The following is a 13,093-nucleotide window of genomic DNA, read 5'->3' on the forward strand; positions in this document are numbered from 1 at the left end:
TATTGTAATTACATAGGTACATGTAATATAATGTGCTGCAATGGTTTTTTCAGTATATTTTCATTAAACTAGATTTAAATTAAATTAGATCTCCAACAGTGCAGATATGCTGAACATGTCAGTAAAAAATAAATTATAAATTGTAATTTAACTTAAAAAAGGTTCTTCTTTTTTTTCTTTATCATTTCAAACAAAACTATAAGCCTTCAGCTAAAGCTCTTTTATTGTTTTGTGTGACACTTTGATATATGTGTGTATTTTACACTCTAAGAGAAAATACAGATTGATGTGTTAAGATCCTTATGAGTACAGAGGGAGACAAAAGCATTTCTTTTCTCCACCGGGCACTCTGAAGATCTGTGAATTGTCTTGGTCATTCCCAGATGGAGATGAATTAGAAAAGGCATCTTTACTGTGCTCATTTTACTCAATTATTTTTCAATAAAGCTCCACCCTCTCACATATGGCAGGCCTCATCCCTGAGTTCTGTCTGTTTACAGTTGTGTGATATATTATTACTGGATCTTTAGATTTCTGTTTCACACACTACATTATAAGCTGTAGCTACAGTATGAAAGATAAACGTATGTTAGTATGTTTGTATATTAGATCAAACATATTGTGCAAGAAAAAAATGCCATTATCTGTCGAAAAACAAGTGAGATACATTCACAGTGCTTTTTTTTTTTTTTTTTAAATAGAAACACATCAGCAAACATAGGGAAGTTGTGTAAATTATACTGAGCATTTCATTTCTTTAGTTGCTTTATTCTGGTCAGGCTCAAAGAAAAAAAAATGGATTTCACCACAAAACACTGGGCACAACACAAGAGTACCTTGGACTGAGTGCCAATTCATCACAAAGCTTTAGTCGATCCCCTTTTCCTCAAACATAGCCAATCATGTCCATGTAAATGCCCGACCGGCCGATAGCACCGATGAAATTCCAATCTGGGTCTCAGAATTGGTGGGAAGACATAATACAGCGCTACCCAGACACTCCAGTGCGAAGTTGATATGATATATTTGTGTTAGAGAATTAGTAGCGCACTTGCTTAGACATGTCCTATGTAATAATATTATAACATTGGTGGGTATGAGGGTCACACTCTGACTGGGGTTTAGGGACTAATATGTAAATAGTTGAACTGCATTTTAAAAGGTTATCATTTCCATGTTGCCCGTTTTAGAGAGCCTCTGTGAACTGTGATGTGCTTTATATGCTTGAACCTGCACATATTGTGGTTGGTGTTGCTACGCATGCAAAGACAACTGTCTGTCTAAAAGAGCCCTTCCAAAATAAATAGCCACGAAAAAAGCTTTTTGCATTCTAGTCTGGTTTATGCAGAGAATTAGTCTACGTTACATTGGTGTCACAAGTGGGATACACTCAACCATGTAACGCTTTATGGGCTATGACTGACAAGAGGGGTGGACACACACGCAGAGATGTTATTAACAAAATGTTTGATAATAACAACAACAACAACAACAACAACAACAACAACAACAACAACAAAACAGGACAGATTACAAAACAAGACAAATGAACACAGGACCTAAGCTAAAAATGCTAAGCTAACTAAACACATGAGAAACCTATGCTAATGCTAATGACAATTCTAAACTAAACACACAGGAAACTGGAACCTAAACCATAAGCTAAACAAGACTGGTAATAATGAGCACACAGACAAGGGCAAACGGAATAAACAGGACAAACAGAGCAACCAGGACAAACAAGAACAAACAGGGACTAACAGAGCTAAACAGGGCTAACAGAATTAAACTGGGTTAAACAGAGCTAAACAAACAAAAGCTAAGGCTACGGCTAAGAAACAAAGATTAACAGATCTAACAGGGCTAAACGGGGCTAAACGGGGCTAAACAGAGTTAAACAGAGTTAAACAGGGCTAACAAGGCTAAACTGAGCTAAAAGTCATGCAAAGGGGAAAAATCAAAAGAATAAACCAGATAGACAGACAGACAGACAGACAGACAGACAGACAGACAGACAGACAAAAATCACTTGCTGAAATAATTCAAGGAAAACCAAACCAACAAAACAGAGTCACATTAAAATCCAAATACAAACAGAGTTCACAGCTGAGAAACCATCATAGCTGTAAAGAACCAGGCTAAACTTCTTGGAGGAAGAGAACAATCTCCCGAAGATGGTGAAAGCCAGCAGCAAATCGCGAAACACAGGTGACCAAGGGGTGTCCCATACCTGTGGCCCTGAGTAGGAGTACACTCTCTTGTACAATCCCCAATGCATAGCTTCGCATCTGAAATATTCATCCTACAGTGGTCAAAAGGAAACTTAGCAGCAATTTTGTCCCCAGCAGCTTCCTAGCCACTCTTGATCATCACCACTAGCTCCCGCTGCAAGCATAGAACCAGCAAAGTTTCCCTGAGCAGAGTGAGCAGACACGAACAGTTCAGCTGCCCGCCGCACTAGAACGCAAAGCTCTGCAAGCATTAATGGATCTTTCAGCAGAACAAGGCGTTATGTGGGAAAGACTGGCAGAGAGCCTGAATTGGCGTTCTGTTGAGCAGAAATGTTTCCTTGATCTGTGCCAGAGAGATGCTGACATCAGGAATGCAGTAGACACAGTGTAATATAAGTCCCCAGAAGCCAAAGAAAACCTCTCACTGAATAATTTCCTCCGAGCAGTATAGCCCACACAGTTACATTCATACAGTTAGATTCAAGGAATCTAGAGGAATTTCATTGTGTAAAAGGCAAGGGTAGCAAGCCGTGATTTCCAATCCTTCATATGGCCCTCATTAAGAACCGTCATTTATCACAATAGCTGATATAACCACATGGGCAAGGGATTACTTTGGCAAATTTTTGCCAAGCACTATAATACAGAGTTACATTCACAAATTGCACTTAAAACTTTACTGTGGAAACAAGAGAAGTCTTATGTTAACCATGATCAGAAGCAACATTGAGTTCTCTTGGCTCAGAGGCATCTGGAGTGGACCATTACACATTGGAAACATGTATTGTGATCAGATGAATCAGTATTCCCGATCTTCTTTGGAAGAAATGTAGACCATATGCTCCAGACCAAAGGCGAAAAGGACCAGCCAGGGTCTGTCTGGGGTGGTTTCAGTGGGCTTGGCAGAGCTAATTTACACTTCTGTGGTGGTAGCATTAATGCAGAAACGTTAGAGCAACATATGCTACCTTCAAGATGACATCTTTTCCAGGGATGTCCATGCATTTTTTAACAAGACAATGCAAAACCCTCATAAAAGTCCAAGTAAATGTAAATGTTGTTTAAAATGTATTGTTTTTGATTGTACTGAAAATAATATGTGCAGATGTATAATGCATATAATGCCAAATGTCATTGGTTGTAATGAAAAGCATGTCCCAGAAGCATCACAGCACAGACCTCGGCTTTGATTAGAGCCCTAATGATGCTCTAAAAGCATTGTTGTACCTAATATCCTCCATGTGACCAGTTCCAGATGTAAGTTTACAGCATTAGTTAGGGACACACATCATCTTATTGTTTTCCAGTCAATCATGGAGGTCTACCTGTACATTATTAATGTGTTTAACCAACACAACATGAACAAAACACCCAGCCATTGTGGGAAAATGCACACACACTTACTTATTTTATTACACCTGAGAAAGCTTTAGGTGTGCTCCTTTTGTGTTTGTTGGCTTTATGTATTGCAATTGGCTTAATCTCTGGTTGATGTCTATGTAAAGCTATCTTCTGTTATGTTCTTTCCGTGTCTTTATTTGCTTTCTAGATTTCCACCAGAATTATACACCATCCCAAAGCATGCTGATAGGTGGACTGTCTACTAATTAACTTGGCTGCCACCATTGTGAAAGTGACCATAAATTAAGAAATGGGTGCATGTGTGATCTGTGATGACTTGCACCCTGTCTAGTACATATGCCTGGTTTGGGCTTATTTGGTATATTATTTGTTCATCCCAAGCTTATTTCTAAGAAATTGTCAAATATAAGAAAAACCATAGTGTGACACAATGGCATAGTAGATAATGCTGATGATGCACAGCTCCTGGGACCCAGATTTAAACTTTGTTTCCAGTTTGCTTTTCTGTTGACTTTTGCATGTACTCTTCATGTTTGTGTAGATTTCCTTCAGGGTTTCCGTGCTTTTCTCTGTTTTTAGGGTTTCTCCCAACTCCTAAGGCACATACTGTAGGTGAATTACAATCTGTCTAGATTGTTATGCCTGCCTGGGTTTCTAGTATAGGCTCTGAACCCTTCACAACCCAAACCAGCATAAATTATTTATAATTCATAAAAAGATAGATAAATAAACTAATAAAATATAGTACAATTATCACCAATTGTTTCACCTCCTTTTATTTCAAGTGGCCTGCCTTCTAGCTCCAGCCTATAACTGCCTGTTGGTATAAATCATACATAAACTGACAAGCGTGTGCTACCCAAAAAGTTCACAACACTATTTATATTTATTTGTATTTATATAACCCCTGTATAAAACAATTACAGAACAACTCTGTCATCTGCTTTAAGTTGCAGGAAACATGTGTCATTGTTGAACCAGTCACCACACTGACATCTTTGTTTTGTGTTTCAAGCTCTTTCATTTGTGTGATTTATTGGAGTCGATTCTAGACTTTACCTCCCTCATTAATCACTCCATAGAAAATGGTTCAGGCCATGGCAAAGAGCAGGGCAGATGAAATCATTTGGGATGTGGTTAAGGTCACTGAGTGAGTAGTGAGTGTTTCTGCAGAGGACTGCATAAAACTGACTCATCACAGAGGCATGCCCACTCCTGGATGCTTCAGCCCCGCTCCCCACTCACAACCAATTCCTATCTCAGCCAATTTGTCAACAAATGCCATGCCATACTCTAGAATGTCCAGAAAGCATATCAGATAAACCAAAAAGTCCTATATAACATAGACATGTACATGTGAAAGGATTTACCTGTAGCATATTTTTAAAAAATGATAATACTGAAACCTAATCACACTAATCATCCTCTGAAGATTTGTGCATGTCAGATCTATATAATACTTAGTATTATTTATAGTATTTAAATAAATGGATATGTGTGTCTTACCCTGCAAGGGATTGGTACCCTGTATATGATGTATTACTGCCTTGCACCAAGTGTTTCTGGGTGACTGTGGATTTACTGTGGCTCTACCCAGGTTGAAGCGATTTGGAAAATGTATAAATGATAAGAACCTGTTTTTCCATAGACTGGACCTTAATGCATTTAATGCCATGAGTGATTCCATTACCAGTCTGAGTCAAGGCTAAGAGAGGACTGTAATACTGTGGTCTGATGTGAGCAAGGCATCCCAGAAGCACCCAAGAGTCTCATTAAGAGACTTCATCTTAGCAGACTTCCATGTCATTACATCATTTACAAACAAACAAATAATTTTACGATGTGAATTTTAAAATGCCTGTTTATTTACAAATAATCTTAAAATCAATAAATAACTGTTTTAATTTACAGTAGATGAAATGGAAGTAATCTGTTTTTATTACTCTTATTTTTTTTATTATTATTATTCTCATTCTAATTTTTGACAAAATATGTAATATCACTAGCTAAGGTTCCGATTTTTTCAGATTCTCCTATTACATGAAAGCTCAGTGTGGTAAAGTGAGAGCTATTGCTTAACTTATCTGATTTCCAGTATAGTTGGAACATTTTGTAAAATGCAATAAAAACAACAACTTGTAACCTTCTGAACCTTTGTTTAACTAACAAAAGTACAAAGTGAACTTTCTAACATTTTCACTGATCAACTTGTATTTTGTAAATACAAACAAATGTACAATTTGATGCCTGTAACACTCATGTACTCAAGTACACTCAAGTACTCATGAGCTCCAGTGCTATATTTATCAGAGTAGCATGACAGTTTCTCCTACAATGTCACCTCAAAGGTCACATTCAACAGTAATTTCCCATCTTGCCCCATTTCTCCAGATTCCCTAAATTATTTCACAATATTGTGTATGATATAATTTTTTATTCATAATTCAAAATGTATATTTACAAAATACAATCAAGCTGGTCACCCAAAACATTAAAGATTGTATTGGTACTTTTGTTATTTAAAAAGCTAAGGAAAATGAGCAAATCAAATATTCTTGTTTTTATTGCATTGCATTAGCCTACAGAACAGAGGTGATTACTTTTCACTACTTTTCACTCATACAGCATAGTTAATTCATTCATTCATTGTCTGTTTTAGCAGTGTTTTATCATATTCAGGGTGATTCACTGAATGGCTAATAACCACTTGTTCACCCTTTCTATACCTTCAATCAGAAATTATACCTGCACACAGTTGCATGGGGAATTCATAAGACCATGAAATAAAATAAAAACTCTGCAAATTCCAGCATCAATCTTAGAGTCAAGCACATTAATCTGGCGGGACTCCTCTGATGACGTAGTAGCTCTGATCTGATTTGAAAAAAAATCGGGCATATAAAACAGGGCGAGGTGGGTGAGGCCATTCAAAGAGACATCAGTGCAGAATAGATCTCCTACAGCTGACTTTCACTGAAACTACAATCATCAGTTTCCGTACCACGGTCTGCGCTCCAAGAGGTGCCATCCGCTCATCCTCCACAGTCTGAGCAAATGTAAGGACTTCTCATTCACCATCCAAAAAATCATATACACGGTTTGTCTGATATTTGTTGTTGTTTTTACTAAAAGTTTTTTTTTAAGTATGCTGAAATTGTACTAATTTGCTGTTAATACTTTGCTAATGTGTTATACATAAAATTGTAAACGTATGCGCTTGCGTATTTTTTATAGTCTAAAAGAAAAACCTTGACAAAGGTTAACTTCGTATGAAAAATCCGACTAAATAATTGTTACTAGAGGGTTTTACACGCTACAAAGTTTTGTGTATATATATAATTAAAAGCAACAGCGTTGTGCTTTTAAGTGAATGTGTGGGTTCGAAAACTTGATATTTATAGTCAATATGTTTGATATTTGCCGTTTATTAAAATTGAATTAATAAATTTTTTCTTACACATCTTAATTCATGAAAAATGAACTATTTGAACTGAACTACCCAAACTACCCAAACTATTTGCATTATGGATCTCACAGAGATTGTGAAGTGTTAGTAGAATTTGAAGTGAAAGTGGTTTTGTGTGCAGGTGTAAGGCGATGTTACACAGGAGCGCCTCTCAGCTGCTGCTCTTAGTAGCGATCTGCAGCCTCTTTTATACGCGGACTCTCAGTTTGCCGATAACCTCCTCACGGTAAGAAAGCACCTACAAAATCAATGATGTTAAGAAAAAGATTTATATATATATATTACGGTATTATTATGTGTTTCTTTTGATTGTATCTTGTATAGATTTAATTGTCACTTTTGTATGCAGAACTGCAAAGTTTAGTAGTTGCGCTTCGTGTCTCATTTCGGATTCATGCAACTCTATATGTGTAGAGAACCTGCATCAACTTTATATGTGTAGAGAACCTGCATCAACTTTATATGTGTAGAGAACCTGCATCAACTCTATGTGTAGAGAACCTGCATCAACTTTATATGTGTAGAGAACCTGCATCAACTCTATGTGTAGAGAACCTGCATCAACTCTATATGTGTAGAGAACCTGCATCAACTTTATATGTGTAGAGAACCTGCATCAACTCTATTAGTGTAGAGAACCTGCATCAACTCTATTAGTGTAGAGAACCTGCATCAACTATATTAGTGTAGAGAACCTGCATTAACTCTATATGTGTAGAGAACCTGCATCAACTCTATATGTGTAGAGAACCTGCATCAACTATATTAGTGTAGAGAACCTGCATCAACTTTATATGTGTAGAGAACCTGCATCAACCCTATTAGTATAGAGAACCTGCATCAACTCTATATGTGTAGAGAACCTGCATCAACTATATTAGTGTAGAGAACCTGCATCAACTCTATATGTGTAGAGAACCTGCATCAACTATATTAGTGTAGAGAACCTGCATCAACTCTATATGTGTAGAGAACCTGCATTTGGGATTCTGTGGGAAAATAATCGTGCAGCCAAAATGATTATTATTGACTTTTATCTGTTTAACCCTCATTCTCTGTTGGAATTAGCCACTACTTGGTCATTGATAACCAAATAGTGTGTACCCCAAAACACACGCAACCTCCACACAACGATGTATTTAACATATCAATGCGCATTATACAGCTTCCACACACTTCTAACATTGCAGATGTGATACGATCACGTTGGTTCTGCATCCTGTTCTGCAGCCTGTTGATCGGTGCCGACATAACCAACTACGTTCTGACAACATTGACTGCTTGGTGTCGTTTCAAATTTGTGCCCACTGATCTGGAACATAGTGAAGCTTCCCAGCAAGCACACAACATCCACGCAATGTTGTATTTAAGTTGTGTATGGGTTTGTCTGCTTTTCTTATCTTTTTTGTGAGCCAAAAGCTAAAAAGTGCTTGAATAGTAATAAATGTAAGATTATCTGAAACTTGTAATGCTATTAGATAACACACGGCTTATTGAGAATAAGATAATACATTACCCTATAGTGAAGGTGATAAAAAAGTATGGCGACTTAAGGTGGGTAGGAACTCGCTACATGGACCATTCCACCGAATCAGTGCCATTTCCATCCCATGGGCATTGTATGTATAAATGTACATGAAAATTAACCTGCATTTTAATGCTTTTTTTATTTGAGCACCCTATAAAATAGTATTTTTTTCATGTCCCCACTCTCTAACACTACACTTTACAATGAAATATAATGAGTAAAATCTCTCAGAAATCCTTTTTTCCTTGCATTGTTTGGTGACTACATATCCTATCTATGTTTTTAATATAAATTTTCCATAGGAAATGTATACTAATGTGGTTAAAATACGTGTTTTAGTCATGTCCTCAGGTTTTTACTCAGTCCAGTTTCCCTAACATATTCATTCTTCCAAAAAAATTTGAAATATTCTGCAAGTCACATTTTCAACAGAAATTTACATTAAGACCATGGAAAGACCAAAAGTAAGTTGTACTCAGTTCTACTCAGATTCTGAGTAGTTAAGTATGTGTGTTACTAGATTCAATGTTGAACAAAGATAAAAAAAAAGAAGTTTTATTTCATCGACTTACTACATGCAAATGGCTCGCATTTGGTGGAATGGCCCACATATTGAATTACAATTATTTAATTACCTTTTTAAAATAAAAAGTACATGTAAGAATCATTGTAATTATTGCCACTTTAAAAACTAAATTGTACTTTCACTTTGTTTATAACTTAAATGACAAATAGTAAGAAATTGTGAGAAAATTACTAAAGATTATTATAACAGTTTTACAATGTCATGCTAAAGTAGCAGACTACAAAATTACTACAGACTGCAAAACATTGAATACAGCATTGTTACAACCCCCAGAAACATTTTATTTCAATTTTATAATAACATGAAGACAACGATGCAAATGTCGAATTTTGTGTTTTGTGGGTTCTTGCTTGTGTTTTACACACTTTGGTTACATTCATGACAGGAACGGTAGTTACTCATTACACAAGATTCATCAGTTCACAAGGTTATGTCAAACACAGTCATGGACAATTTAGTGTCTCCAATTTACCTCACTTGCATGTCTTTGGACTGTGGGAGGAAACCGGAGCACCCGGAGGAAACCCACGCTGACACAGGGAGAACATGCAAACTCCACACAGAAAGGACCCAGACCAGGACCTTCTTGCTGTGAGGCGACAGTGCTACCCACTGAGCCACCGTGCCGCCCTATCCATATTGTAGACCAAAAATCAAGTCTTACTTCATTGTTTTGTTACAAAGTAGGTGTACCTATTTTATAGAAGAAAACACTGTAAATGACCACTAAGTATCATTGGTCTAAAGAATAATGTTTTATGGTTTACTTATTAACTGAGCTAAATGTAAACATATATGCTTTTTTGGTAACTACGACAAAAATGTGTCACTGAATTGTGTGAATTGTGTCAACAATCATTTTTGTTTGTGTTCAGAGGCCTGCGACATGCGGACGGTCTGTTCACCAGTGGCTACAGCAAACTACTGGGTCAAATCTCAGCCAGGCGCTATCTTGAGTCTCTGATTGGCAAGCGAGTCAGGTACACAGAGCTGCTACAGTTGTACTTTTACTAAATCTCACTTTTACTAAATCTCACTGCATCAGAGTTGAAAGCCTTTAATGAGGCTTTCAAGGAGTTATCAAGTAGTGTTTTTAAAAACTACTCATACTCTTATGTTGTCTAAATGTGATTACCCACAGTAGTATAGAAAAGGAAAGAGGTTCCAATTAGTAAACAGAAAGAGTTAAACATCCACATTGGTTAGATGATTATGGATAACTGCAAACTTCAGGCTTCAAGCATCTTAGTGTATCATACAGATTACCTTTAATATTGATTGGATACAAAATTATTTACTGGTCATTAAATAATTATCGGTCACATTTATCCACCACTTAAATGTACATGCATGCCTCTTTGCCTATATTATTCTACTAAAGAGTGTCTAGGAGCAATAAAGACAGCAGCAAAGAGGAAACATCAAGACTGAACACTGAAAATGTTTTAAACAAAGACAATCCATTAAAACTGGCTTTAGAGAAATCAGGCTTAAAATGTAGAACAGTGATTGAGACCATTATTCGAGCTGCTGTGTTTTCTGACTGTACAATTTCAACAATATACACAATGTTTAACTCTTTGTTACATGTCTAACCAGTGACATGAAAACTAGCTAAATTAACCTAGCTGATTTAGATTGGCGGCTAGACATGTTGCTGACTTTGTGTCACTTTTGTTGGAAATGTAGTTTATTTATTTTGTACATAAACCTGAGCCAGACTTTGGAATTGACCCTGAATTACTGATTGGAAACGTTTGTTTGATCACAAGACAAATTCGGAGAAAATGATTGTTATTGCTTTTTTATCATACCACTAACATTGTTCAGTTCAGTGTCATACATTTACTACTGCTCACATTTAAGTTAGTGTCTTATTTATTTTTAGCAGTGGTCTGGTGGAAGAACAGGTACCAGTGAAGCGCCACTCTGATGCAATATTCACAGACAACTACAGTCGCTTTCGCAAGCAAATGGCAGTGAAAAAATATCTGAACTCTGTCTTAACAGGAAAGAGAAGGTAGGGAACACAATGTCACACTTACAAACAGTGAATACATAGCTGATTTTTTGAATACTATTAAATGGAATGTTTTATTTTTATTCAGTATTTACTATTATTGTTCTGAGGGAAGCCTTACATTGTGTATGTTTTTAGTCTTGAAGACCCCGTCAGTGAGCAGGAGGAGTCTACCGGAGGAGAGACCACCTACCGGGAAAGCTATGATGATATCACTGTAGATGAACTTCTAAATCATATACCTCTGGTAAGGATATGAAATGGTCAGTTCTTAAGCATCTATGACTTTTTTTTTTGTTCATTAATGTATTGCGTTTTAGGGTCCAGACATCAGTCGTGCCTCTAATCTTGTCTCTTTGTTTTTTTCCTGCTGTCCTGTTTTCTTTAGTAGAATTTATATATTTATAATTCAACTGTAAATTTATGACTGTTAGATTTATTGTCTCATTCATTCTGTTCTGTTTCTCTCTCAATTAGCCACTATGAAGATGACTGCTTGATAAGAAAATAATTATCAGTGACTGTCACCGAGATTCCACTTAGAGTCTAGTAAAGATTAGTAATGTTTATTTCTAAAACAATGTGTCTTGACATAATGAATCATAAAATATGCTTGTCTGTAATGTAAATGTTTACATTGTATTGTAACCAACCCCTAAAGAAAACCCCAAAAAGGGGCTACAGAAAAACTAAAGGGTGGGACACCTGAGCCTGAATGTTTCCAAAAAAGTATGTCTAGAAGCAGCCAAGCAGAAAGGAACAGAAGTGATCACACTCCCAAACATTCCAATCACCCCAGTAGTCCCCTGTGAAGTGAACTACACAGAGAATTCTGACATTTTAAGTGAGATTTCAAACCAAAGGGGTGAAAGCATTCAGTTTGATAGGAACTGTGTAGGGAGTAGTGAGTAACGGTTTAACACTATGCAGGAAGTTGACCCATCAATCATTGTGTGTTTTGTGGGTTAAGTTAGCTGGTGCATTATTTCAGATAAGATTAATGAAACCTTAGTTTAATAGCACTAACAGACAAAAGTAAACTTCACCATAATCCCACATGTACAGTTTGCTGATCTTGAGATACAAGAGATGCAGCACAGGGTATGAAATATATATTTTTTCACGAGTAATACAACACAATGTAAACACAACACAAACCTGTTGTATGTCCATAAAATCACATTTATTCTTAGATTAAATACACAACATGATTATGGCTGCAGTTCTTTAGTTTGCCAGTTACTTAAGTAAGCAGAGAAACGGTCACGAATTGCTGCTTTATCACATGATTAGTGTGTACGAAATACAAAGGCACTGCTTAGGGACACTGTTGAATGGAATGCTGCTAAAAAGTTTTAAAGCAGTGCCATTTATCAGTCTATTTTCATTTTAATCCTCAGCGTACCCACATCACATTAACAACCCAATAAAGTCACAGAAGTTATGTACAAAAGACATTACATACATGTACATGAGGAATTCTCATTATCTCAGGATAAGGAAAAAAATTGTCCCACTAGGAAAAATGGTAGTCCTTGGTGTCTGTTGCTATAAGTAGAAAGATACATAATGAAGAGTTACTGCTTCAAAGCTAGCCTGTTAGGCTTTGAAAAATGATAATGGGCCTTGGCAATGAGTCTTTTGAGGGATGGTTTCCAGCACACCATACAGTTCCTCATTCGAAGCCAGTCTATCAAACATTACAATAGAAAAATCTCCTTCTGTGTAAAAAAAGGTAGTTGCATATAACAAATACCCAACACAGAGGCAATAGCTTTAAACTTAATGTTAGAAATACCTTTAGCATACTCCCAAACAGTTATTCAAGCATTTGCCCTTAGTCAAGGTATAAGCTTAAACCAACAAAATTAGATGTTTCTACTACAAAAATAAGACTTTC

At 36.5% G+C, this 13,093-nt stretch overlaps 1 protein-coding gene across 1 annotated transcript; it reads left to right on the forward strand.

Moving 5' to 3' along the window:
- Nucleotides 1–7,187: 7,187 nt before the first annotated feature.
- vip (vasoactive intestinal peptide) lies at nucleotides 7,188–12,406 on the forward strand. The gene is made up of 5 exons (XM_062994969.1): nucleotides 7,188–7,285; nucleotides 10,049–10,153; nucleotides 11,062–11,193; nucleotides 11,332–11,440; nucleotides 11,671–12,406. The coding sequence occupies exons 1-5, from the start codon at nucleotides 7,191–7,193 to the stop codon at nucleotides 11,677–11,679; spliced, it is 450 nt and encodes a 149-aa protein (XP_062851039.1). The 5' UTR covers nucleotides 7,188–7,190; the 3' UTR covers nucleotides 11,680–12,406.
- Nucleotides 12,407–13,093: the final 687 nt, after the last annotated feature.

Source organism: Trichomycterus rosablanca, chromosome 5 (assembly GCF_030014385.1).
Source record: "Trichomycterus rosablanca isolate fTriRos1 chromosome 5, fTriRos1.hap1, whole genome shotgun sequence".
NCBI classification, from domain to species: Eukaryota; Metazoa; Chordata; class Actinopteri; order Siluriformes; family Trichomycteridae; genus Trichomycterus; species Trichomycterus rosablanca.

Coding starts and splice junctions, on each gene's coding strand:
- vip (XM_062994969.1), top strand. CDS start 7,191: ATGTTACACAGGAGCGCCTCTCAGCTGCTGCTCTTAGTAGCGATCTGC. Junction 7,286..10,048: donor TTGCCGATAACCTCCTCACG/GTAAGAAAGCAC, acceptor GTTTGTGTTCAG/AGGCCTGCGACATGCGGACG. Junction 11,194..11,331: donor GTCTTAACAGGAAAGAGAAG/GTAGGGAACACA, acceptor GTATGTTTTTAG/TCTTGAAGACCCCGTCAGTG.